The sequence below is a fragment of the Montipora capricornis genome, chromosome 9 (assembly GCF_036669925.1).
Source record: "Montipora capricornis isolate CH-2021 chromosome 9, ASM3666992v2, whole genome shotgun sequence".
NCBI lineage: Eukaryota > Metazoa > Cnidaria > Anthozoa > Scleractinia > Acroporidae > Montipora > Montipora capricornis.
The window spans coordinates 33230667-33255666 of NC_090891.1; the positions used below are offsets into that span (position 1 = coordinate 33230667).

The 25000-nt window shown below is 37.5% G+C and overlaps 3 protein-coding genes across 4 annotated transcripts in view; 1 reads left to right on the forward strand and 2 right to left on the reverse strand.

The window, feature by feature from the left end:
• LOC138017536 (DNA-directed RNA polymerase I subunit RPA49-like) overlaps positions 1-2384 on the reverse strand; it is a 14259-nt gene extending 11875 nt beyond the window's left edge. Inside the window, exon 1 of the mRNA XM_068864596.1 lies at positions 2241-2384. Coding sequence (XP_068720697.1) covers positions 2241-2304 — 64 coding nt within the window. The 5' untranslated portion in view covers positions 2305-2384. The remainder of the gene's footprint in view (positions 1-2240) is intronic.
• Positions 2385-2393: 9 nt separating this feature from the next.
• Positions 2394-9609, forward strand: LOC138016916 (uncharacterized). Of its 2 annotated transcripts, none has more exons than XM_068864088.1 (7): positions 2394-2659; positions 2937-2963; positions 3789-3985; positions 5646-5730; positions 6000-6065; positions 6915-7060; positions 8556-9609. In XM_068864088.1, exons 1-7 carry the CDS (start codon positions 2594-2596, stop codon positions 8653-8655), a joined length of 687 nt encoding a protein of 228 aa, XP_068720189.1. In that variant the 5' UTR covers positions 2394-2593; the 3' UTR covers positions 8656-9609. The 2 variants fall into 2 exon arrangements, with proteins under 2 accessions (XP_068720189.1, XP_068720190.1); XM_068864089.1 differs by having other exon boundaries at positions 2396-2659; positions 8493-9609.
• Positions 9610-15006: 5397 nt separating this feature from the next.
• LOC138017867 (PC3-like endoprotease variant B) lies at positions 15007-21465 on the reverse strand. The gene is made up of 2 exons (XM_068864849.1): positions 20395-21465; positions 15007-18972 (listed from the first exon to the last, which is right to left on the reverse strand). The coding sequence occupies exons 1-2, from the start codon at positions 21380-21382 to the stop codon at positions 17816-17818; spliced, it is 2145 nt and encodes a 714-aa protein (XP_068720950.1). The 5' UTR covers positions 21383-21465; the 3' UTR covers positions 15007-17815.
• Between the last annotated feature and the right edge of the window lie 3535 nt (positions 21466-25000).

The following is a 25000-nucleotide window of genomic DNA, read 5'->3' on the forward strand; positions in this document are numbered from 1 at the left end:
AACCAAGTCCTTCACTCCCAAGAAATCTGATGGTGTTACTCTGACTAACATCATAATTTATCACCAATGACTTTCATAGACAGACTTCCAAGTCCTGTCCATGGTACATTCAGCACCAGTCCAAGCAAAATTTCAGAGACAACCATATTTCCTTTGGCATCATTAATGATTTTTTCTACTTTCCTTTCCATACTACATGTAAGTACGGAACTAAATGGCTTAACCCATTGACTAACCTAGGAGTGAAACTTAACAGGTTTTCCTCTAACGCCAGACAATTTTACTTGTCAATGGGGAGGGATTCAAGAGTCAATGGTGTTAAGGGTTGGGAAAGGAGGCTGGGCTGGAAATTTCAAATGAATCAAAAGTGGTTGGTTTCTGAAGAACAAGTTACTGATAATCGAAATGTCAGCCATCGATTATAAATTTGGTGCTGATCTTGATCAAATCACCTCACTTTATGAAACAAAATTTCTATGGAAATCTTATATTACATACTTTGATTGTGTACATTTACATTAGTAAGTCCCCTTAGGGCTATCCAGGGTTATGTTGACAATAATTACTCTTCAGTTTGGGGCTGTACTGGTTACATGCAGTTTACACTCAATTAGGGAAGTGAGCAATGCTCTTGTCCAGAGGAACGACAGGCCAAAACACCAGGGAAATAGTCTGAACAGTTAAAGGGTTGTTCCATTTAGTGCATCTCATGTGACATTTGATGTTTGGACTGGCCCTAAAGGCCAGGACAGACTAGGCAATAAGTCGCTGCAGCACGTCGCGGGGACAAGTCGCTACAACAATTTGCCTTGTGTGACACAGGTTATTTTATGAAAATCATTGCCACTGCAGCAGAATTTTGTCACCGCGATCAGTCGCACAAACCCAAACCAGTTTGAATTCATGCGACTAATCGCAGCAATAAAATTAGCAAAAGCAGCGTTCTTGCACTGTGTGTACACTTCCGGCAACAAGTCGCTGTGACAAAATGTAAATGAACCAATGAGAGAGCCTCATATGGTCAGCCATATTGAATTTGAAGACTAGTTCACATTCCCTTTCATACGAGATCACTGTGTGTACACCGAACAGACGTGATGTTGCAGTAACTTGTTTTGCAAGAAGTACACATGGAGCAACTTGTCGCAGAGATCTGTACTGCGACTTGTCGCCTAGTGTGTTCCAGTAAAGTGTCATTCTTAGGAGTGTTAAAGGGACAGTTTCACAGTTTTGCGCATGTCCAAGCTTTAGCGCTAGCAGTTGTAAACTTTACGGTTTCTTACTGAACCAGATGATGTTAATTAAACACAGAGAGTATTACACTGAATACACTGAATGACTAAGGCCCAAATTTGGTGAAAGACACTGCGGGTTTACTCAGAAAATATCGAATTTAGTTTTGATCTCGAATTTATTGTACGGGTCAAAAATTTATTCTACGCATGAGTTGTCATAACCCACGAGTAATCTACTCGCATGCAGTAGGTTCATAACACAAAGGAAATGGTTACAAAAGTAATTCCACTGAGTAATCCATTACTATGGGATTGTTTCTGTTTCCTGTATCAGTGCTTTCGATTCTTTCAATAACAATGGAATTGAATGGGCTGACGTGACAGTTTGCCCATGCGCACAGCCGTGAAACTCTCCCTTTAACTTCCCACACAATATATTATTATATGGTATTTCATTTCAAGCAAGGGCTGTGAGATGGGGCTTACAGTTTACATCACTTGAAATAAAACTTAAAAGTCTTACTATTTGCAAATGAAACCTGCCAATACTTTGACTTCCGACCTTTCTCACTGCCTTTGCATTTACACTGTAATATTATTATTACTATCAAGGGTGCAGTTTCACCTTAGTTATTTCAAGACCTCCCTAATAGTAGCTTGATGCTCAACCAGCTAAATTGCCGATTTTTTTCAGTTGAAGTCATTTTCTTCAACAACATTAATGAGGTTTGTTTTGGTTTTGAAGTTTAAAACTTAATGCGCATCGCAAAAGATCGTCCTGTTACAATTAATAGTCCGTTTTAAAGAGAAATTATGTCAGGAACCGAGGCTGACTTATGAAAGAAAAGCGTAATACATGTCTCCACGTGTAGCTCGCACTTGAAGAAGAGCTTGTCAATACTCATGGGAATTGTCATGGTACTTCGAGAAAAACTATCGTTGCTCTTTGTTGAAAAGGGGATAGTTTTTAGAGCATCTTTAAAAATTAATTCTTTCAACACTGACCTACGAAAGGCCTCGCGCAGGAAGGCGAATCATTTGGAACGTACTCCAACTTCGCGGTCGCCATCTTGAGAGCTACTGTTTCGTTGAAGCAATTTGATTGGTTCTCGTTTTTCCAATCAGATTTTGATATCTTAGCAACCGCAGGCGGAATGTGCGGTCAACATGTGACATGCGGAACTGTTTGTTGATTTTTCGTGGCATCTATGCAATTTAGGTTGTGTTCTTCAGTAATTCACCCTGTTTTCGCAGAAAAAAAGTTAATACATTATTAATAGTATTCGGAGGCCACAACATTTATTACCTTGTTCATCAATGTAAAAGACGGGCTTGAAAATGACTCATTTTAACAAGAAATGTCTGTAGAGAGAGAAGGCAACTCTTTTGATGAGGATTTCCTGGATTTGAAGAATCGGCTTGAGGTGTGTGTTTGCGATAAGGGTTTATTAAATGTCTGGTGGTCATTAGATCTGTTTAATAACGCGTTTGAGATAATGTAACTTTATCCTTGAGTTAAATTGATGTAGAATCAACAAGGTTATAGCTTGTTTTACGCTGTCACCTTTTTTTTGAGCGCATGCATTCTAAAGAAGCAAACTGTAAACTTGGGTGTTTTTTTTACTTGTTGCAATAGTAAGGATTGACGATTGTTGTTTATTCTTCTTCTTCTGCTTCTTCTTCTTCATCGTAACTTTTCAGCCACTCTTCGATGCAGAGCCTTTAAAGGTGAGTTTTCCTGCCGAAAAAGGTTTTTCAAAAAAATTATTTAACATTTTCTCCTAATTTGCAGCCCTTGATACCTGTTGTCAAGTTAATTTGCGTTTTTGACACGTATGCGACAGAAAATGGCATTATTTTGTGTATTGTAATTACGGTTATGTGACAGTAAAAGGCTGCTCGCTGCTCGTAGGGGAGTCTGCTCGTAGGGGAGTAAAATAGTTATATAAGGCATTGAAAAGCACATTTTACCTTTTTTTAACATGGGAATTATGTTTTAAGAAGAGGTAACTTGCATCCATTTAACCCTTTAAGCCCCGAGGGTTCCCCATTGACGAGTAAAATCGTCTGGCGTTAGACAGAGTAAAATCTATAAGTGCCATTTGGCACTATCGGGGCTGAAAGGGTTAAATGTAAACAAGCCTTGGTCAGTGAGTCTTGGTCATCCAGGAAACATTCTCATTTGTAAAATATATTAATTTAATTTAATTTTCATCACTGCTTCAGTAAAATTAGTGTTTCTTTTTTTCTTGATAGCAAGGTATGGTTTAAAAACTTATTTTGATGTTTGTGTGGAGTTTCAATAAAATATGAATTTGGTGGATGGTTTGAGTACAGAGTAAACAACTTGTTATTGTCAAAATGAATTTTAATTTCGTGTTTGAACGAATCTGTCTTTCATAAATTCAATAATTCAGAAAAGGTAGCACTTAGCCAACTTTCAGTGAAGTTGCTTTTTGGTGGTAGTTTATAAAAAAAATTATGGAGAAAATAGCTGGAGTGGTCAACTTTCACTGCCTCATTGATGTTGTATTTGATTTCTGTGTTTATCAGGCTCAAAGTGATGCCTGTTTGCGGCGGTTTCTTCGTGCTTTTGAAGATGTTGATGAAGCACATAGTGCTCTTGTAAGAAACATCAACTGGAGAGAGGAGTACGGAGTACATTGTCTAAGCAGAGGTGACAATGACATTGAAGAGCAGTTAGCTTTGGGAAAGGCAGAGGTCTTAGATTTTCCTGATCATGTCGGAAGGTTAGTTACCGGGGGGTACTGACTGTGGTGCTGCATCGGTGGGAAGTTGATGAAGGTGGAATAACCCCTTTGTTCTGACAAATCTTTTACAGTGGTAGATCTAGGTGAAGGGTGCAGGGGGCGTGCCCTCCCCCCCCCCCCCCCCCCAGATGATTATTTATTTCCTTTGATTCCTTATTGGAAGTACAATATCCCTGGTATTCCCAATAAAAATCTAATAAATCATTGACAGTCTTGCTCAACATAAGCACAACAGTTGTACAGAATCAATTCATTAGCACTTCCAACACTGCCTCGGCCCCGGGGCGGGTACTCCCTTATAAGGGCTTAATGGGGACGTGCGGCCAGCCAGGGTATGTTACCCCCCCAATATCCCAATGCTGGGATATTGAAAAAAATAAAAGATAAAGCAAGGGCTGTGTCTGAATCTTGAAACCATGTTTCATCTGTCTTCATTGTGAAATTTTAGTCACTAATACCAGGAACCCATTACCTGCACTAAACTGTCTGAGTTGCTTTAGAGCCATATGTATAGACTTAATCCGCAAAACACAGCATAGATCTATACTTTCACTGTAGTGCAGCCACAGGTGACAAATCAAACCTCCCCAACTGGAAGGACCTGTTCCTGTTGCCGTAGGACTTCAAAGAAAATTTTTTCTTGGCTGATTTTGTCCATCTCCAAGTAGATGTAACTGGGAACCAACTGCTTCAATAGACTCAACAGCAGCATCATCCATTCCTGGCCACTCTCAGAACTCCTCTCTGGCATTTCTGCAGCGCAAGACTTTTTTACTTTTCTCATATTCAATGTTCGCCCTATTATCCTGGGGCCTTACCCAGGATAAGAGCAACTTCTGCTTCAATTTTTGGGATTCTTGAGAGGACATTGCTGAGTTTTGAGCATGTATCCAGTAATAAAGAGAGCAAGTCGCGTGGATGTCATGACAAGTTAATATGTTTATATTAATTTGCAATTTTTTAGCTGTTTTTTTCTGTAGTTTTGTATCACTGAATAAGAGAAGTAAAGATATGAACTGGGGAAATTGTACTGCAATTAAAGTTTATCAGGAATGATTCTATCTGAAATTATTATTGACATCTTGTTGTTTCAAACTCGTGTGTTTTTACTTTTTGGGGGAAAAAGTGGAGGCCCCCTGGCCGTTCCCTTGCTACAGCCCTGGGGGGGTTACTCTGTCTACGATGCCAGACGATTTTACTTGTCACTGAAATTTAGTCATGGTGTGGAGAACAGAAAGCACAAAAAATAGTAACTAGCTGGTTGCATGATGTTATAATAATATTATTATCTACCTTTGAGACCAGAAGGCCATGAATTACCTCTTCTGTTGTCAGGCAAATTCTACTACTTGTATTTATTTTTGCTTCCAGGAGATCAGGAAAATCTAGTAAATAACAAAGCCTTTTGACTAAGTACATGTATTCTAGTCTTAGTAGTGCCATCATGCCACTGGCCTATGGTGGTGATTAATGTTTTTAACCCTTAAGAGAAGCGAGTTATTGACATAACAAAAAAGGTCGTCATAATACTTTTAAATCCTTGTCTCACTTGCTAAACAAACTGACATTAACTCAGCTAAGTAATGTTTATTTTTTGTAGCATGAAGGTGAATTTTGTAAATTGTTTTTGTATCCTTAGGCCAATTGTCCTGGTAACAGTGAGAAATCATGATGCTAGAAACAGAGATCTAAATGTCATCACCAAATTTATCATTTACATTCTGGTAAGGTGTTATATTAAGTTTAATAATTTTAAAGAAGTGTTGAATTTGGGAGAAAATCTTTTTTTTAAAACTGAAAAGAGGCTTAAGTACTTATGCTTGCAGATTACCAGTTTTGATGAAATGTTCAGTGTGATAATATTTGAAGTTCTATGGTTCTGGTGGATCTTTATGGTAATCATGCTTTGTGGAACACAAATATTATTATTCAAGCAATGGCTGAAATCTGCTGTTTTCCTTTTTTGATGAACAAATCTTCTTTCTTTTTCCAGGAGGAAGCAACTAGAAAATGTGACGAAGATGTCATTGATAACCTTTGTATCACCTTTGATTTAAAGGTTTGTTCATCATTGAAAGTAAAATGCAAAATTAATTTAAGACTAGAATAAAATATCAGTATCTAAGAAATTTGGCTTAGGGTTAGTCCTAGGAACAATGATTAAAGGAAGATGTCACATCTAATTACACATTTGAAAAAAAAAGAAACTGTACAAATAATAATTATTTTGTTCCTCACATAAGACTGTCAAGTCAAAGAAATGCTGAGAGTGAAACATATAAGTTCTACATGTATAGCTTTACAGTCGGGTTATGTCACCAGTGACCAATATTTGTGAGATTGAATAACCATCCGAATTTCTCTTTGCAGCTTCCAAGGTTTGAATGGAATCTTAAAGATTTTTCCGAAAGTTGGTACCAAAAATGCACATTAACTGAACAATAATATTCATCAACCATTTGAAATAGTTTTCACCTTATCATTATTTTCATAATAAAGCGAAAGTTCATCTGTTAGCTAACTACGGTATTTGCAATATATCAAGGAAATATCCATGGGGAATTCAGAATCTCGAGAGCAAAGTTCAAAACTGGCAGGCAGATTTGAATACTCAGTTCAAATTTCAAAACTACTGGTTTGTGGGTGACATATACATGTATGTAGCTTGACTGTAAGTCTGTATGACTTTGTAGAAGCTTTTACCTTGCAAGACCTTTGATGGATCATCTTTAGCTCAGTAGTTGAGCGTTTAATTGTGTAATCATTTAACCTTGTAGTTTCTTACTCCTAAGAAAGTGAGAAAAATATTTCTGTGTGACTCACTGAAAACTGACCTTTTGATATAATTAATGTTCTAAACTTTGGCAAAGAAATTTAAAAGATACATTTGAGTGTGTTGTGATTTCAGGGATTCTCATTTAATAACATGGATTATGGATTTGTAAAGCAACTGATCTGGTTATTGTCCAGGAGATACCCAGAGAGACTTGGAAAGTGCCTGATTGTCAACTCGCCATTTATTTTCACGGGATGCTGGGCCCTGATCAGATTGTGGTAGGCAGACTGGTGTTAGTGATATGATATTAACCCCTTCACACCCCTGGACTGAACCCCATTGACGAGTAAAATCCTCTGCTGCTAGAGTAAATTTTTAAGTGTCACAGGAGAAACTGGCTTAACAGTGTGAAACTGAACTAGCATTTGTGGATTGTAGCTGTCAAGGCATCTTAAAAATAATCAGAAACAGGAAGGAGGTGACCACATTGGCTATATACCGTATTTACCCGTGTATAAGTCGATCCCATGTATGAGTCGACCCCCATTTTTGATGGCAAAAAACGCAATTTCTTAATTTCTTTGTTAAATGTTCATGGGACACTAATCTTGTATTCTTCGATTTCTGGAAATGTGGATACACAAAAAAATCAGGGCCTCAAGTGCTTAATAGTTTCGTTGTTCAACAGCTGTTGTATATGCGGGCATTTTGTCCTTGAGTTTCGAAAACATTCTCAGAAAATCGAACATGTAAACCTCCAACTCACCTGTTTCGTTGTTCAAGGATAAAGGGCTTTAGAGGATAAGCACAATGCAACATCACAGAAGCAGAAGTCAATCTTTGAAAATAACTTGCGAATGACGATGCGAAAATGTGCAAGGTTTTATTGGTCCTTGATTTATAATTTCTCAAATGACAAACAAAACAAAACTCATAAACCAAACAATACGAAGTTTGCAAAAGCAATTAAATCTGCCAGGTTTGTATAAAGAATAAAAAACATTCATTACCAACCAACATTTTCACGCAACGCGAGTGACGATGCTTGCACGCAAACACGAGGTATTGCGCCAGGTTACTAAGCCATTGAACGATCGTGTTTTATTCGAAGAAACAGAAATGACTTTTAGAGCTTTCCGCCTTTGGAAAACGAAAATTTCCAGTGTCTATTTCATATTTGTGCTTGTGAAAATCTTCAACATTTAGAGTTGGACAAATCCTTTTTCATTTCAACTGGAATTGCTTACATTCGTATTGAAGTCTTTTGTCATTCATTTTGAAGTCTTTTACGTCGGCTTTTGTCCACTGCCTTCGTTATGCCCAAGACAACGTTAACATTATTATGTTAATTTTGAATAAATTACTTAGCTGGAACTTGGCTCAAAATCTTTGACCCGTGTATAAGTCGAGTGCAATTTTTGGAGCTTCTTTTGAGGCCATAAAAGGTCGACTTATACACGGGTAAATACGGTATATTATATATATCAATATACATGTATTTATGGTTTCATGGAGTATGGTATCACTGCAAGCAAAATAATCTCATTCATGATCAAAGTAGGATTTGAACCTGGAGCTTTTGCATGCAGAGCCATTTTGAAAATTGAAGGATTACTGCTAGCGGTTTAATTAACTGGCTAAAGAAATTGACATTTTCATGCAAGTTGTTTCTACCATTTACATTTATATTTTTTTACCCTTGTTTTATAGGTGCTGACATCAGAAGAGTAAGGGTTAAAGAGCTATAATGAAGTAACGTTTTCTTTTTTACAGGCTGCATGATGTTACATCAAGCAAGATTGTATTTATCAAGAATGAGGAACATCTGGCAGAGTACATTCCTCTTGGTGTTTTGCCAAAATCTCTGTTTTAATGCTCTAGATGAATAATATTTTTTAGCAAGATAATCAGCCACTTTGGTTGCAATCTTTAAACATTTAGTGTGGACTTCTGGTTATCTGCTTTTTTTTTTCTTTTGTAATAATTGAATTTTGTTTTACGTACCGTGGTCTATATCAGTATATATCTATATTGTGGTCTATGTCTGTAAGTCTAAGATAATACATGGCTGGGAAGGAAGAGTGTTAAAAATCATTGCAAACAAAGACACTTGAGGTGTTTCATAACCTGATGTTTTATGTCGTAATATTTATTCTTGCAGAAATATATGCAAAACTGTAAAAGTAAATTAATTTAAAGTATTAAACTGTTGGTCACATATTTGTATTATTTTTTAGTTCATCAAGGAATTAGTGGCTTGCTGTTTTTTGCAACATTATTGTGTTTTCTGAAAATGAAATTATTTTAAGTCAGATAGCTACCACAAAATTGTTACAGTCATATCTTTCAAAAATGGCATCATTTGTTTTTGTTTGTCATCAACTTTGTCACATGGACCTGCTATTTATTAACTATTTAAGTGTCATCACAGGAGATGAGATGTTGACAAAAAGTTAGAATATATAATTAGACATATTGTGTAGGAGCAACAAAAAAGGAATAATGTGAGGTGTTGATTACATATCAAAGAGTATTTATTATTAAATAATATGTCCAAAGTACTGCTTGTTATGTATTATTGAAATTCATCCTTTTTATTTGGCCTAGTAGTCTTTCTTGATATTGGCTTGATGGAAGAACAATAAATTCAAGTTTCAATTAAGTTAGTAGGAAAGTTGTGTTTAAAATGTGGGTGAAATGGTCATTAATGTTAATTGAGAGGTCAGGTGTATTTCAAATAATAGTTATACAATGCATAATATTATCCAAATTATAAAATGAAAGTAAATTTAATTAAAAACACTTTTTCTTGTTTTTTCGTGTTTCATCTTCAGAATTACATCCATGGTGCTTTGAATGAGAATCTTGGTATATGTATTTTTCTAAAAAAATCCCATAAAACCCACTCACCCCTAAACCGGCCATACTTAAGTATTTTGCTCTGTCTTTAATTAAATGCCAGATGATTTTACTCGTCAATAGACCAATTCAGCTAACTCAATGTTGTACCCAATTCAAATCTCTTGGGGTTAAGATTCTTTTTGTGTTGAATTTGCATGACAATGACGCATTCACGTTTAAATGATATGGAAATTCTTGGAACAAAACGTTTTATTCCCAGAGGATTTGAATTGGGTACAACATTGAGTTAGCCAAATTGGTCTATAGGGAACCCCCAGGATTCAATGGGTTATTAATGTTGCTTGTTACAGAGAACATAATATTATTATGATGACCAAATACTCTGAAAGAAATTATGAGTCCTAGATGGGATTTGAACCCAACACCCACAATCAGTTGTCTGGATGCTCTAACCCTGAGCTACTGCAGAGAGTATGGCGAGGGCAGGTACCTTAAAGCTTTGTCCAGAACTGCACAAAAAGAATGACTGTGAGTGGAAAAGGCAGCTGGAATTCCCAGCTTCTTCTTTGACTTAAAGTGCCCATGAAGTGAAAAATGTATTTCGCCTGAGACCTAAAAATACTGTAATCAAAAATGGTGTTTTCTATTTACTGGGTTGCCTATGGGTAAACCCAGTCGAGGTCTGCGTTTAGTTTGTTTGTTTTATTTTTTTTTCCTTTTTTTATTATTTTATTTTTTTTTTTTCCGTGTCGGTAAAAGTCTTGCCTGTCACTCCCCTGGTAAGTGGTGTCTTTGTGTATAGAGCCTTCTGCGCGTATTTTCTTAGGATCGAGAGGGTAGTGGAACTGCGTAGATTTCTCTGGTGGACACAGTAGAATCATTAACTTAGCCTGCAATGGCGTCGTAAGTCATGCAACGCGAATGGCGTTTTAGTGGATCCTTAAACAAAATATACCCTTATGGAGCTCAATAATGGAAAGTCAGTTGGATAAACTAGGCATGAATCTCAAAAGCGACGAGTACTGGACTTCGACAACAATCTATCGCCCGTCGAGACGAAATCAAAGTGAGCTGCATTTACCTCAAGTACATGGTAATTTGACACAATTGAGTTTCTTGTCTTCACGCACGCAATGAAATAGGAAGAAGTTTTCGCCTCTAAGAGCAAATATGTTGTTTGTTTCAGTAAAATTTTCGCTGGAAAAGGATTCTGTGGTATTTTCTGCCTTTGTGAATTATAATATCATGTTGTGTATTGAATTTTTGAGCTTAAGGTTGAAATGTGATATGGGAGAAGTTTTTTAGTATTGCTCTGTAAGCAGGAAGGGTTCACAGGCCTGTTGGAAGCGTGCTTGAGTTTCAACAAAATGAGCCCCAAAATCAGTGAAAACTTGTGACGCAGATGAATAATAAAGTAGCTGCTATTGCCAAAATGATGGAATTACCTGGTGATAATAACGTCGTACGCGTCTTGGAGAGTAAATTTTGACTTTGCATAAACAAGAGTTGGGCGATTGTGATCTTTGTTTAGACTTCGCTCATTTCATTGTCAAACTTTATAACACTTGACAGAAAAAGAAACTTACAAAAACCCGGTATCTTGCCATCATTTGACACAGATGCTTCACTGTTTGGCGAGTAAACATGCCGCGGCCCCCGCTGAATTCCGGCCATGTCACTTTCGATTATGCAATTTACTTGAACGTAGCAAAAATCTCCCAAAATGTTTCTCGCTGATCGTAACTTTTTCTATTCTTTATTCACGGTTCAAAATTAATGTTGTTTTCATGTCGTAAATATTTCATTCTCGATCGACCGTCCCGGAAACTTCCTTCTGCTCTTTCTAAAAACTGTGTATCAATAGTTATTTGCTTTTTCATCAATATTTGTTTTGCATAAAGCAAGCTAACAAAATCTGTACCTTGCTGAGTTCGCATTTGTTAGCGTTAATAGTATTTTCGGTCAGATGCTTCTGTTTTTTATGAGGGGTTTATTGTTTTGGTCTCCCATCCTAACACTAACCCCGCGAAACAGGGATTGACTTCAGTGAAGTTTAGTATTACAAAGCTGTCAGATGCTCAGAGGGCACACTTGTGGTGCAAAGAAGTTGTGAGGGAACTTGAAAATTATCAACATGTCAGCCCAGAAGCCAATGTTTCTCGCTTCTCTTTTATTTGTTATTCTTCAGAGACTGGAATGCTGTATTTCAATACCACACAATTCAGTGCCTTCTGATTTTCTGTAGCACGTACCACAGGCAACCCAGTGTATGCTTCACGGAAGCATCTCGTTTCTTTAACAGTTATGAATGAGGCCTTAACAGATTTGGCCAAATAATCTGAGATCTAGGAACAAAGTCTTTATGTCCTCGTTTTATTTGTAACAAGACCATTGATTTTATGACCTTGAACGATGGACTACAAAGAACACGAAGATAACTAACGCGACATGAATAGCCCCTTTTAGTACGGTCACATTCCATTAACCATATTTTACTGATGGGGCAGTAAAATCTCATTAAACAACAAAGTCAATCCTGCGTAAAATAGACCCAGCAGCAAAAATGGTTGTCATGGCAATGGCATGGTGGGTATAATTTTGTGCCTTACTTGGCATAGATTGCAGTATGCACATGCTGGTGGATTTCAAAAGTTTAAAGAACTCATTGAGCTTTGCTACCTCCCAAAATTTAAGGCATTAGATTTGATAATCAACAAAGTTTTAGCCATCAAAAACAGACAAATTCTTGACTGGCAGAAGCACTGATGACCCCATACATACATTTTGCTAACAGAGTTCGATGGCCATACTGTTAACTGTTAAGTTGTGGTCCCTGTGTTCTGTCAGTTCAGTTCATAGCCTAAGTGCAAAGCATGGGCAATGAACAGAACTGGAAAATAGCCATGATGTATGGTACAGGCCGACTTAAGGGGACAGTATTACATGTACACTGCATCTCTAGACATACTGAAAGACTTTTAAATCAGTAGTTTCAGTGGTTATCAGTCCCAAATTTTGGGTGGATGTTAACTTGCAATCAGACGTACTTTTCTTTAGGGAGGACGCGGAAGGTACCCTCCCTAAAGAAAAGTACCCTGATCGAAGGTTAGGTGGACATCAATCAGCAGGTACAAAACGCAGGTCACAGGTCACAGGGCACAGGTCACAGGTCATTATTTAACCTATACAGAAAGTATCCTAAACATTCATAAAAGCTAACCTTAGGCCTTATTAGTCCTAATTAGGCCTTTTTAGGCCTAATTAGGCCTAATTAGGCCTAAAGAAAAGTATCCTAAACATTCATAAACGCTAATTTTAGGCCTAATTAGGCCTAAAGAAAAGTTTTTAGGCCTAAGGTTAGCTTTTATGAATGTTTAGGATACTTCCTGTATAGGTAAAACAATGACCTGTGACCTGTGACCTGTGACCTGTGACCTGTGACCAGTGACCTGCGTTTTGTACCTGCCGAATCAGATGTTTCCATGGCCATAGTCCTGTTCATTTAGCGGTAATAAAATCCGTCATGGAAACATTTTGATTGACGTCCACCCAAATTTAGTGTTTAGTGCTGTAAGCACTAAACTTAACTTTCAGAGATAGCTGATAAACAATGCACTTTGATCATCCAGTGCCAATTTCTTGGAGGATTATTTGAAACTGATGAACTCATGCTAATGCTGTAAATTTGTGATCAAAGATAATATCCCACATTCCCACTCCTCTGTGACAGATATATCCAGAAATGGGGAAAGATCTGATGGATATACCCACCACGAGTCACCTACAATACTAGACATATTTAGTTGGAACACTTAGCGAATGGTCCAGAATCATCGTGTTACAAGATCGTAGCTTATACCACATCCCCCTCCCCCCAATTCAATGTTGTGTGAGAATTTTTCGGGCAACTACTGGTAGTTGTGGAAATCAACATTGGAGGAAGGGGGAAACGGGGATGGGTGTTCCAACAAATGTGACGAGTAATTAATGAGGGTAAACAGTGGTATGGTCAAAAGTCGGGTATGACAAACAATGGACTCGTTTTGCACTTTAACAGGGAAAATAACAGCAGACTTGTCCGTTTTTCATTAATTAATAACAGGTGTCGTTTTCATTAGCTATATATTTTCAGGGTTTCAGCCTGAGTTTTTCAAAAGCGGAGCACTAAGCATTGCCGATGAACTGTTCTTTTCCTACAACAGATTTAGTCAGTCCTATCGCAGAAAGAAACGTCTTGAGGGGCCGAAATATATTTGCATAGCTATTATGACACCTTGGTATATAAAATATGTCAATCAACGTTGACCGTTGCACTTGATAATCATGTCAGTCCGTCTGGGAATAGAACCTATTAAAGTGTTCAGAGGACTAAATGTACTTATCACACAAGTTTGGAACTGTTGGAATATTGCCCGGCGTATATTGCATCGCACGGCTTCATACCAACTCACACCAATACTCAGACAATACTAGACATAGTTAGTTGGACCACTTAGCGAATGGTCCAGAATCATCGTGTTACAAGATCGTAGCTTATACCACATCCCCCTCCCCCCAATTCAATGTAGTGTGAGAATGTTTCGGCCGACTACTAGTAGTTGTGGAAATCAACATTGGAGGAAGGGGGAAACGGGGATGGGTGTTCCAACAAATGTGACGAGTATTGTAGGTTAAACTCTCACTTTACAGATTAAGTTTAAGTGCCCATTTCAGTGATTAGGTCTTAACTTTCGTTTATCTTACTGCTATAGCAATATTTAGTTCTAGAAACTGATTTAGAATGGTCATTTTTTAGAGGTATGGTTGGTGTGTATATCCATGAGATCCTTGCCCAGAAATGCATGTAATTTAACCCATCAACACCTGAACCACCCAGGACCACCCCCTTGACGAGTAAAATTGTCTGGCATTAGACAAAGTAAAATCTATCAAGACCCACTCCTAGGAGTCAATGGTTTAAATGGTGTTTGAGTGGATGCTAAGAAGCAGACCGATTTTTGACAAGGGTCACGAAGTGTCTCCTGGCTCTTATCCCCAAATTCAACATCACTGTTATTGGGGGATAACGCCACCAGGTGTCCCTTAACCTTTTCACGGCCATAAATGCAAAATGACACTTACCGGGTGTAGATTTTACTCGTCAATGGGGAAGCCCTTGACGATGAAAGGGTTAAACTTTTCTCGTCAAGTAGTAAACAGCTGAATTTACCCTCACCAAAAAAATCACGTTAACCCTTATCTTAATGCTAGAAATAAGTTGTAACTGCTTAAAGGTACAATTTGTGCTGGATATCAAAATTATATAATTATTATGTGCATGATCTGTACATAAGTGATTTGTAAGCCAAGACCACAACACTAGTTCAAAGTTAATTCTTGTTTAATGTCAAGAACAACATCATAGGATTTGAAGTATTTGAATGCCAAAAAAATTGAAACATTGCAATAATTAACTGACTCTGAATGACTATTCAGCTCTACTTTTGAACAGCTTTGTTGGCGCAACTGCCAGTAAAACTTTATAAACTAATTCATATTATTTACTCCCTTTTACTCAACCATTTATAAATTGATATCAATGTAAGTTACTTTGGATAGATAGTTAAATTTCACTGAGTGAATGACTTCCATTAAATTTGATGTGCTTGCTTGCTTTCCAAACACATGATAAGTGGAAACACAGAAAAGTATTAAATTTTATAAGGTAGTTTAATAAGTTACTTACTTGTCATACTATTATGTTTGTCACATTTTGAAAATAACCTTTTTGCTGTCTTGGCTTGTAGCCAAAAAAGCACCAATAAAAAAATATCCAGAGCTTCAACTTAAAGTTCATTATGATGAATTTGTACCAGTTGTTGAAACAATGTGACACGTCTGATAATATAACGCGTCCCAATGAGCTCCGACAGAAAACAATCAGTACCACAACTAGAGATGGCGGTTCTTAAAAATAAGAACATTGCCAGCAAATTAATACTAGGCAACTGGCCCACACTTAATTGCCATGCACTTCTCTTTGTTGTATTGCAAAAGAGTTTGCCAGATTTAAATTTCAATGATTTAGCGTGCTTGACAATAAAGTTGAAATAAAAAATTAATGTTTCATAACCTTTGGAAAGAAAAACACAGAAGTAACTAAACCCAGAAAGGCACCGAACTGTACTAGGATTCAGTTAGCAAAGTGGGAAGGACTTCAGACTTCTTGCAATAAGAATTAATGAAAATTTGTACATCCACTGCATTTAAAACGTTCAAACAGCACAGGCCAAGACTGTCCACAAATAAACACCAGCTTTAAACTGCCATAATGATATCATCATGAACAATCAATAATATTGTGATGGTTGTCCTTATTTACAGGAGTCCAAACTTATTTCCAGTGGGTCATCAATCAGGCTTGATGCAATCAACGACTTCTTTCAAAAATAATCCCTCAAAGCAGTTTTCTGCAAAAATCTACCTTTGAGCCAAATGAAGGTGCAAACCAAGTTGAGCTTTGATGGAGGTCACAAAAACCTCAGAAAGTACCTTTAGCTACACTAATTTCTTGTATGATCAAATTGAAGACATTAATTCACAAAACAGACACCTCCATATTAATTTTCAATTCTGTTACAAATTGGGCTCATTCAACCCAATATAAAAACAAAAGCATAGTGTTTAAGTCAACCCAAACTGAATGTAAAGGCACATAATTATTTTCAATTATAGACCAATTCGGCTAACTCATTGTTGTACCCAATCCAAATCTTTCAGTTAAGAATCTTTGTGTATTACATTTGCATGATAATGTAGCATTCACACTGAAATGATATGGAAATACTCAGAACAAAACATTTTATTCCCAGTGTTTGAATTGGGTAAAACATTGAGTTGGCAGAAATGGTCTACTGAAAATAGTTTTAACACTCCCTTAGATTGACGTCCAAAAAACTTGACTTCTTGTGGCTCAAAGTTAGCATGTTCACAAAGTTGGCTGCAAATGTATATGAGGCTCACAAAAATTTGGGAGAAAGTGAGAGCTGTGTGATCTAGATGAAACTGAAAAACGTTCATTACACACCTTTTTCTCTTGCCATATTATGTACAAATGATGAAGCCGTAACATGATGCAGAACCATGGACTATCCATGGTAAACATCATGTTTCCTCTAAAGGTTAAATCTCTTTTACCTAATTTATACACACTAATAATAGTTATGTATCTATCAATAAACTATTTTAAGAAAGAAAATTAACCAAAAATAATTTCATTGTGTTCTGTTAGGAAGCAAGGAAGTTTTATACCAAAATAGAATATTGTGGAATAAATTTATCTACCTGAAGAGCTGACAGATGGCGTTAACAAATGATTTAGTTTCCATAAAAGAGAGATTTTCAAGCCAGACTGAGTTTTGTCACTTTGACTACTTTGACTACTTTACACATAGCAAGAAAGAGAGAGTTTCTAGACATGTGAAAAAACCATTTTACACTTGAGTGTTTGAAGCTATTTTCACATGGAAAACCACTGAGTATCAGAATATTCAAAATAAATGTAAGAGATTTGTACAACACCTTTTTAAAGTCTATGTGAGAGGGAATACATTAATATTTCGGTTACTGGCTTGAGAATTAATATTAATCAGTCTATTGACAAGAGGCTTGGAAAGTGACTCCAAAATATGAAAAGAATAGCTACATATAGATAAATAATGCTTTATAAAATTATTGTACTCCCTTTTGAAAAATAAAAGTGAATAGTTACACCACTAAAGTTAATAACATTTTTTGTCATACCCACAGTCCCTACGAACTATCACCATACAGAACAAAATCTTCCTATGACTCAAAACTAAGGTCAAATGAGAACAAATCAATAATTATTTCAGTGAAAGAATTTTGTAGGCCTAGGCCTTGTAGGCCTAGTAGTTTAGAATTCTGTGACTTGTGTACATTAGAATGGAATGTATCTGGCATAAAACTGTGGCTTCTTTGTATATGAGATATTTTATCAGTTTGCCACTCCAAACCTTCTTATAAATCAACAATTTTGACACAGTGAATGATGCATGAAAAAGTCACAAACAAATGATAAAAGCCTGAGTACGAACATTATTGAAAAAAAAAACTAATAATATTATTTTAGTTTATTATACAAATAAACTTAAACGCGACACTCGAACTTGTTATTGATGATCATCACCAGTGCCATATAGTGTTAAAACCCATTTAGTAACCTTGCCAGCATACGCCTTCTTTGGATCATTGATTCCATCTTCTTCTTCTGTAAGCAAACTATCAAGCTCACCCTCATCTTCAGAAACCGGAAAAACTTGGTCACGCATGTAGTCCTTTCCAAAGCGCCCATGGTGAATTTCATCATGATAACTGTCATAGTCATCCACAATTTCATCTCGCTTGGCTTTCAGCAAATCATGTTGAATTTCCACCTTCTCACGTTCTTCAATGTCTGGTTTTTTAAGATCCTCAGCAAACATTGCTTTCTTGTGGTGAAACTGCAATTTCCACTTTCCCTCTGGTAATTCATCCCACAGATGAACCGTCATAAAATCCCAGTCAGTCAAGCCATATGTGTCTTTGTCATTTCGCCGAACAGAGAGCAACTGACTTTTGGTTCCACCTGGTGAGATGATGTCAATGCCAATATCACCACGGAATGCCTTTGACAATCTAAAACTGACAGAAACTTGAACATGTTCAAGCTTCTTGACATATCTATTAGTTCCTTTACAAGCATCAGTGTCCACTGTTAATTCCAAAGTGCCTCCAAGAGGTATGACATTGCCTTTATCCAAAGGGCCATTGATGGAGCAGTTGTGCTGATCACCAACAGGGATCCAATGAAGTGCAGCATCCACCAGCTTATTAGCACTAAGACGGCCAAAGCCGAACTTGTGGTTAATCCACAAACCAGCTGCATTTTGGATCCATCCTTCATCTTCTGGGCTTGTCTTCACTGCCGTCTTCACAACAAGGTGCTGCAGGTCACGCCATGTCAGATTTTTATTTGCCTCAAGAACCAAAGCGAAAATACCAGAGGCCAAGGGAGCTGCAGAAGACGTCCCACGGAACCTAGTAGTGCATTTATGCTTAAGATCAGTGGTGACTAAGTCAGCCTCGCTGGAACTTCCACGATGTGTATCACCAGTATAGGTTACAGCCATTGTGGAAGAGCACTGTTCATCATAGTAAGTTGACAAGCCATATCGACTAACAGCTCCAATTGATATGGTGTAGATACTTGAAGTATAACCATCTGCATTACAGTCGTCATCTGCTAGACCTCCATTACCGGTTGCCCACACATATATGGATCCTTTGCCTGAAAGAATTAAAAATTGGTTTGTAATTTATCTTTTCCTCATCACAATATTGTGCCCTAATAACTGTGAAATGCAAGACAAAGATGGAAGTAATCACTGAAACATTTTCATGACAATCCATTCCACTGAGACTGAAACATTCATGTGGCATTTAACTCTGTGACGCAGAGATAAATCATGCACTAGCCAAAATGTCATGTACCAACATTTTGCACCAAAAAAATAATAATTGGCTGCTACAACGAAGAAACATTCTTCAGCAAAAAATTATTGGACTAACAGAACAACTCTTTTTAATTTTAACAAAAAAATTGCCATGTTTAGTCAAATGTTAATTACTTCAACCTGTTGGGCATAATGTATATGGAAAATCTGAACACAAAGACAACTGCAGAGGCCAAAAAGATGATAGACGTCTACATCTGTGCGTTTAAAAAAAAACACACCAAACTCTCATATGTGATCTAACAATTTTGTCTGGATAATCCAAAGTCTAGAAAAAACAATTTTTGAAAGTATTTTATCAATACCCGTGAAATTTAATGAAATTTATTTTAAGTTCATAACAGCAATGAAAATCGAGAGAGGACAGGCATTTTGATGCACATGTAAGGAATACTCCTGACCAATGAATTCAATTTTATTGTGCAATCTATCCAATTAATCCGGCTAGTAATGGTTTGTGTCAGCTCCTAGAATCCAAGTTTAACAGCTGTTTCAATTGGAAAAAAAATTACCCAAGATGTTCAACAAACCCAAAACTTATGATGAATACCATCCCTAGAATAAAATACAATCTACAGACACTTTATTAGTTTTTGTTAATGAAAGTTCTTTCAGGTAACCTTAAAAGATCAGACAAATCAGAAAATGACTGTTGTAAATTTGGCAATATTATACCACGCTTGTGCAATGTCCAGAATAAAGGAAATGTTAAAGCAATCGTATGTTCGTAAATTCTTCTTTCTTCCGTTACTCACTGAGAAGCCGTGTTTCATTAAAAAAGAAGGATATTAGAATACATCGGATGCATACGAAACCACATACGTCAAGACGACATTAACCTACGCATAAGCTTATGTAAATTAACCATAATAGATTTCCATCATAAGTCTGAAAAAAAAATAAATAAATAAACCGCTCGCCATTTTCATAAAATTCGAAATCTTTGCCCCTCAACAAACTGCCTTCGGTCCTCCGCTTACACCTGACCCTTTCGGTCGAAATATTAATTTTCTTGTGATGATCCTGATTAGAGACAGCTGCCATACAAAGTATAACTCGATTAGAGAGGTTATAAATTATTTTGGCAGGAAACTGCCCTCCTTAATGGTCAGCATTCAAAGACTACTGGAAAAATTTACCGATGTGTTTTAGCGAAAATTATGAGATGCGGCCGCTAAAACTTTGTATCAGCTTACCTCCGCGGCCATTCTTCGCTCCATTTTCGAACGCTTGCCTTCCAAGAGGTCCTGGTCTGCCAAATGTTTTTCCGTCATCTTTCGGACCCCAACAATTACTGTAAATATCAATGTAGTCTGATTGAAAGCTTAAAGCAGTAGCTTCAAGCTTATCCGTGGCTGTGCCGTCAAGCATACGAACTCCACCGAGATTAACGTTAAATGCTACTCCAACTCCGCATATACCATTGTCTTCCTGTGCTCCGACTTCACCGCCACATTTTGTGCCATGAGCATTGTACGGATCGCTGTCGTTAGGAAAAGGATCATCATCGTTATCGTTTAAGTCTGTACTCGCCTTTGGATCGTAGTTTCTCTTTAAATCTGGGTGGGTATGATCTAATCCGTCATCAAGGATACTGACAACAACTCCCTTCCCTGTGTAACCCCGACGCCAAACATTTAGAACGTCGATGTCTGCGCCGATTAAATGTTCGTCGTTCTGACCCCAATTTAACAAATACCACTGTCTTTCCCATCCTGGGTCGTTAAATATCCGCTTGTACCTTTCCTCGCGAACCTTTCTTTCTAATTCTTTTTCTCTCAAATATTCATGCGTTAGATAGTCTCGCTTCGTTCGTTCCAGTACGCGTTGTTGTTCGGCCCATTTGACCATAGGGTGATCGGTGAGCCGTTGAGTTCTTTCTAACGCTCTCCTTTTCAAACGGGAACTTGTTCCTTCGTGTACGAATTCAAAAACCCCAGGCATATTCGCGACTCTCCCATTATGCTTAAAATCAAAGCTATTTGCGATTTCTGATGCGACGTCTTCGTCGTCTTCGTAAAGCTGCGCTACCCAAATGTTGGTATAAAGCGGATTTCCATATTCAAGAAGCTCTCCAAGATGATCGCTTCGAAATTCACCTAAACCAATTTCATGCTGAAAAGTCGGGATAGTTAAAACTGCTACAACAAGTAGCAATCCTAAGGCAACTAGTCTGAGAATCATTTGAAATATTGTCGACAATCGTCGCTCCTAAAACTAGAGAACACTGACGGTATAGCAACGAACAATCGAAAGTCGACTATTTATATAACATGCGGCAAGTTGCACCCGCGCATAAAATTGACAATGTGGGGGTGGGAGAGATTAATCGGAAAACTAAAGGTGGTGGTTTTCTTAAATTTTCTCGGGAACGGGTGATTCAGAAGTAGTTACTTAAATCTCCTTGCTCATAGTAACAGTCAATAAAACATGCTCCGCAAAGTTTTACTAATTCAGTGATTGATGAGTGCTTATTTTCGAATCCTACCTATCCTTCCCATACTAAATTGTTATGTGTTTCTCAATTCACACGATTGGCTCGCTTGAGACATGTATTTTCCGGCCCGCAAATATTTTATTCGGAAGCAAAATAGAACTCGAAAGTGGTCAACAACGGAAAAGGAACATTCAAGTTTTAATCAATAGAAATCTGGCAGAGTTCAAACCGGATTCCTCTTTTGGAAAATCGATCATTATTTTAAAGGATACCATAGTTTATTTTAACACAAAATAAAACTAAATGTAAAAATTCTAAAAAAAGAAAGACAAAGATTTGATTGCGAAAAAAACAGCTGTCACAACGTGAGGAAAATATATTTCTTTTAGCCATAGAGGCCGATAAAATTTGCCGAGAATTATCGCTCCGGCTTTTAATTAATCAAAGTCTTGCAGCAAAATTTTCGTATTTTTAACTAAACAAAATATATTAAAAAAAAAACACCTTAATTCTAAATTGTATTGTTAGCCACGTTTTCCTTATTCAAAAGATAAAATTTAATGTGACGAAGATGGGGCCTCTTTTCAGCCCACATAGAATGACGTCTTAGGGAACCGAGTTTTGTCCTTGAATATGACTCTAGAATAACATCTGAATGATATTGAAATTAGACGTCATGACAGGTTATTCGCGGATTGTATGCGGCTTTATTTATTATGAAAAGACGAGGGAAATGTATTTGCAATTTCTTCCATCATTTTAATCGATACCATTCAATCTTTTCATTTGTAGGAAGAATTTTGTCTCTAAATGGAACAACCGATCGAGAGACAAAGTGTTGCTTATTGTCCAGAAAACAACATTTTCTAGCAATTAACCATCTTGGTTGCACCCGGCCCATTACACGACTTTTTCAGTTGCGGTAAAACGGATAAAAAGTCAAAGTAGAACTACGCTGAAACTGCTTTTCGTAAAGCAGGCATAAATTTTAGTTTTTACGTGATCTTTCGGGGTCTTATGCCGTAAAAAAAGGTAACAAAAACTAGAGTTGAAGAACACATTGTTATTTCTATTTTCTTTTTTTTTTTTAATTTCACTTCTAGCATGTCATGACATGTGAAGATCAAGGGCGGTGTAGATATTCTGAATGTTAGCTGGTACACGAAAATTTATTTTTATTCAAACGAATAGATAAAGTAAATTAATTACCGCCAGAAAGAATTTAGAGCTGACGTTTCGAGCGTTGAATAGCTCTTCGTCTCTAAGACAAACTGTGGTTTGTTAGTCAATTCGCTAGACCGATAAAACCAAGAGTCCATTACCCGAGAGTTAAGAATTACCCAAATTGACCTAGTTCCTACCAGCGTCAGAAAAGTGTCTATTTTTAAACCAAGTTTGCAGGAAAATAAACAATAGACCAAGTTCAGCACTCAGAACATTCATAACGGAAGGATGGTGACAGTTCAGCTGACAGTTACTTAGGACAGATGCTTTCCCGGTTTTCATTGTGGAAATTTCGCAATTAATAGGAAGAGATAGCTGAGAGTATAATCAATGATAGAATGAATGTTCACAGCCGCGTGTGTTAAAGCACATCAGAGCTGGCCTTTTCCAGCTGGCAGCCTAGTGGCGGAAACTGGAAAAACTCGTAACTGGACAACGAGAAAGATAAATGATCCAAGTCACGGTGAAAAAATGGGTGTATCTTCCCCGCAGGCTGTTTTTCCCTCTCACTCCGGCATATCTTTTCATTAGTGTGCGAATTTCGCACATTGATACCGAAACAAGAGGTCATCGCAGTTGTTCATCCAGGGGCACCCAACGAGAATATAGTTCAAAACCACTTAGACATAGCATTGTCAAACGTATTTTAGTATTTAAACGGTAGATATAGGCATATTTTTATCCCCTAAAAATTGTTTATCTGTTCGGATTTCCTAGTTGAAAGTCTAGTGATCCGAAAATTATAGGGATTAAAACTTACCTTTTCGAAAATTTCAGCCAGAAAAAAGGGCTCCCGAAAATATTAGGTGACCTTTTTAGGGTAAAAATCCGTTAAAAATGGGCAATTATACCATTTTTTAGATGTTCGAAAATCCTAGGACAGACAGGCAAGCAAGAATTTTTACAACAAATGTTCGGAAAATTCTAGATCTCAAATCGTCTTCCGAACAGATATTTTCCGGAAATTGACGTTGGGTGCCCCTGTTCATCGATAGCTCAAAATACAGAAAGTTCGCAATTTTCTTTTGGGCAAGCTCCCTTATGTCCAGAAATGACCCTAATTAGATGCGCACCCAATTTGACATTCAACACCAAGTGTCCCCTTTAGTCTAAGCATTTTGCTAACCATTTCTGTCAATAAGTACCCTTCGAACAGTTGGTTTCTCCTACGCTTCTCTAGAGAGAAACCACTGCGCGCAACCGTTCGATTTTCCATCGAGCATGTGCGAAGTACGTCACACCCCACGTGATATATTTGACATCACTTCGTCTTATTTCGCGGGAAATCCCTGCACAGCGGGCTCGCCCAAACCCAGCAGTTACGTAGCTGAACGCACGTGCAAGCGCCAAAACAAGTTTACTAACTCGTTTTACCGGTTCAAATTTAATTTATTCGTCCTTGGCGCTGGACAGCGGCTTACTTAAAGAAACTAACGGTTGCTCGCAGTGGTTTATCTCTCGGGAAGCGTAGGAAGGTGTCACACAAGGTTCAAAATGCTGTATTTTCGAAACGAAAGACGTCACGGAACTGGAAAATTAAAGATTTATTTGTAAATCATCGTCAACCTTCTTTAGATAAAAATTCAGAAGGCCTTGCGATTTTGATTTTAGAATTTGATGACGTCACTGTGAAAACTATCTATTGTTTTCTTTCTTCTCTCGAGTGGGGTCCAAATTGAAGGTCCAGTTGGTGGTTCAGTTTGGGGGTTCACATCTTGTACCGTCCTTGCTCAAGACCTATTAAAATCTCACTTCAATTCCACGCACGAACCGTCCTTAAATTACCGCTAGCATAATTAAACATTGATCTCCCTTCCCACTGGCAGCATTTCTACCATTTAGGTAAGCTAGTTAGATAACATCACGAATAAGTTGACCAATGAAATCTACGACCGGAGTTCTTATAGTATCTACTGACATTACACAAATCACTTGACTCTGAAGATGACTTCCGCTCCGGTTGTCGAAACGTCAGTCAATGTCATCTCAAACAGTCCTTCTCAGGACTACACTCACCCGGACGATCGTACTTCACTTAATTATGATAGTTAGGTTAGGGGAGGAGCAGCATTTCGGGGACACTTTGTGACTGCGTTCCGAGACATCAGTGATGAGAGCAAGGGGACACTTTGTGTTGCTCA

Coding starts and splice junctions, on each gene's coding strand:
- LOC138016916 (XM_068864088.1), top strand. CDS start 2,594: ATGTCTGTAGAGAGAGAAGGCAACTCTTTTGATGAGGATTTCCTGGAT. Junction 3,986..5,645: donor TTTCCTGATCATGTCGGAAG/GTTAGTTACCGG, acceptor TTGTATCCTTAG/GCCAATTGTCCTGGTAACAG. Junction 6,066..6,914: donor GTATCACCTTTGATTTAAAG/GTTTGTTCATCA, acceptor TTGTGATTTCAG/GGATTCTCATTTAATAACAT.
- LOC138017867 (XM_068864849.1), bottom strand. CDS start 21,382: ATGATTCTCAGACTAGTTGCCTTAGGATTGCTACTTGTTGTAGCAGTT. Junction 18,973..20,394: donor AGCGAAGAATGGCCGCGGAG/GTAAGCTGATAC, acceptor TAATTCTTTCAG/GCAAAGGATCCATATATGTG.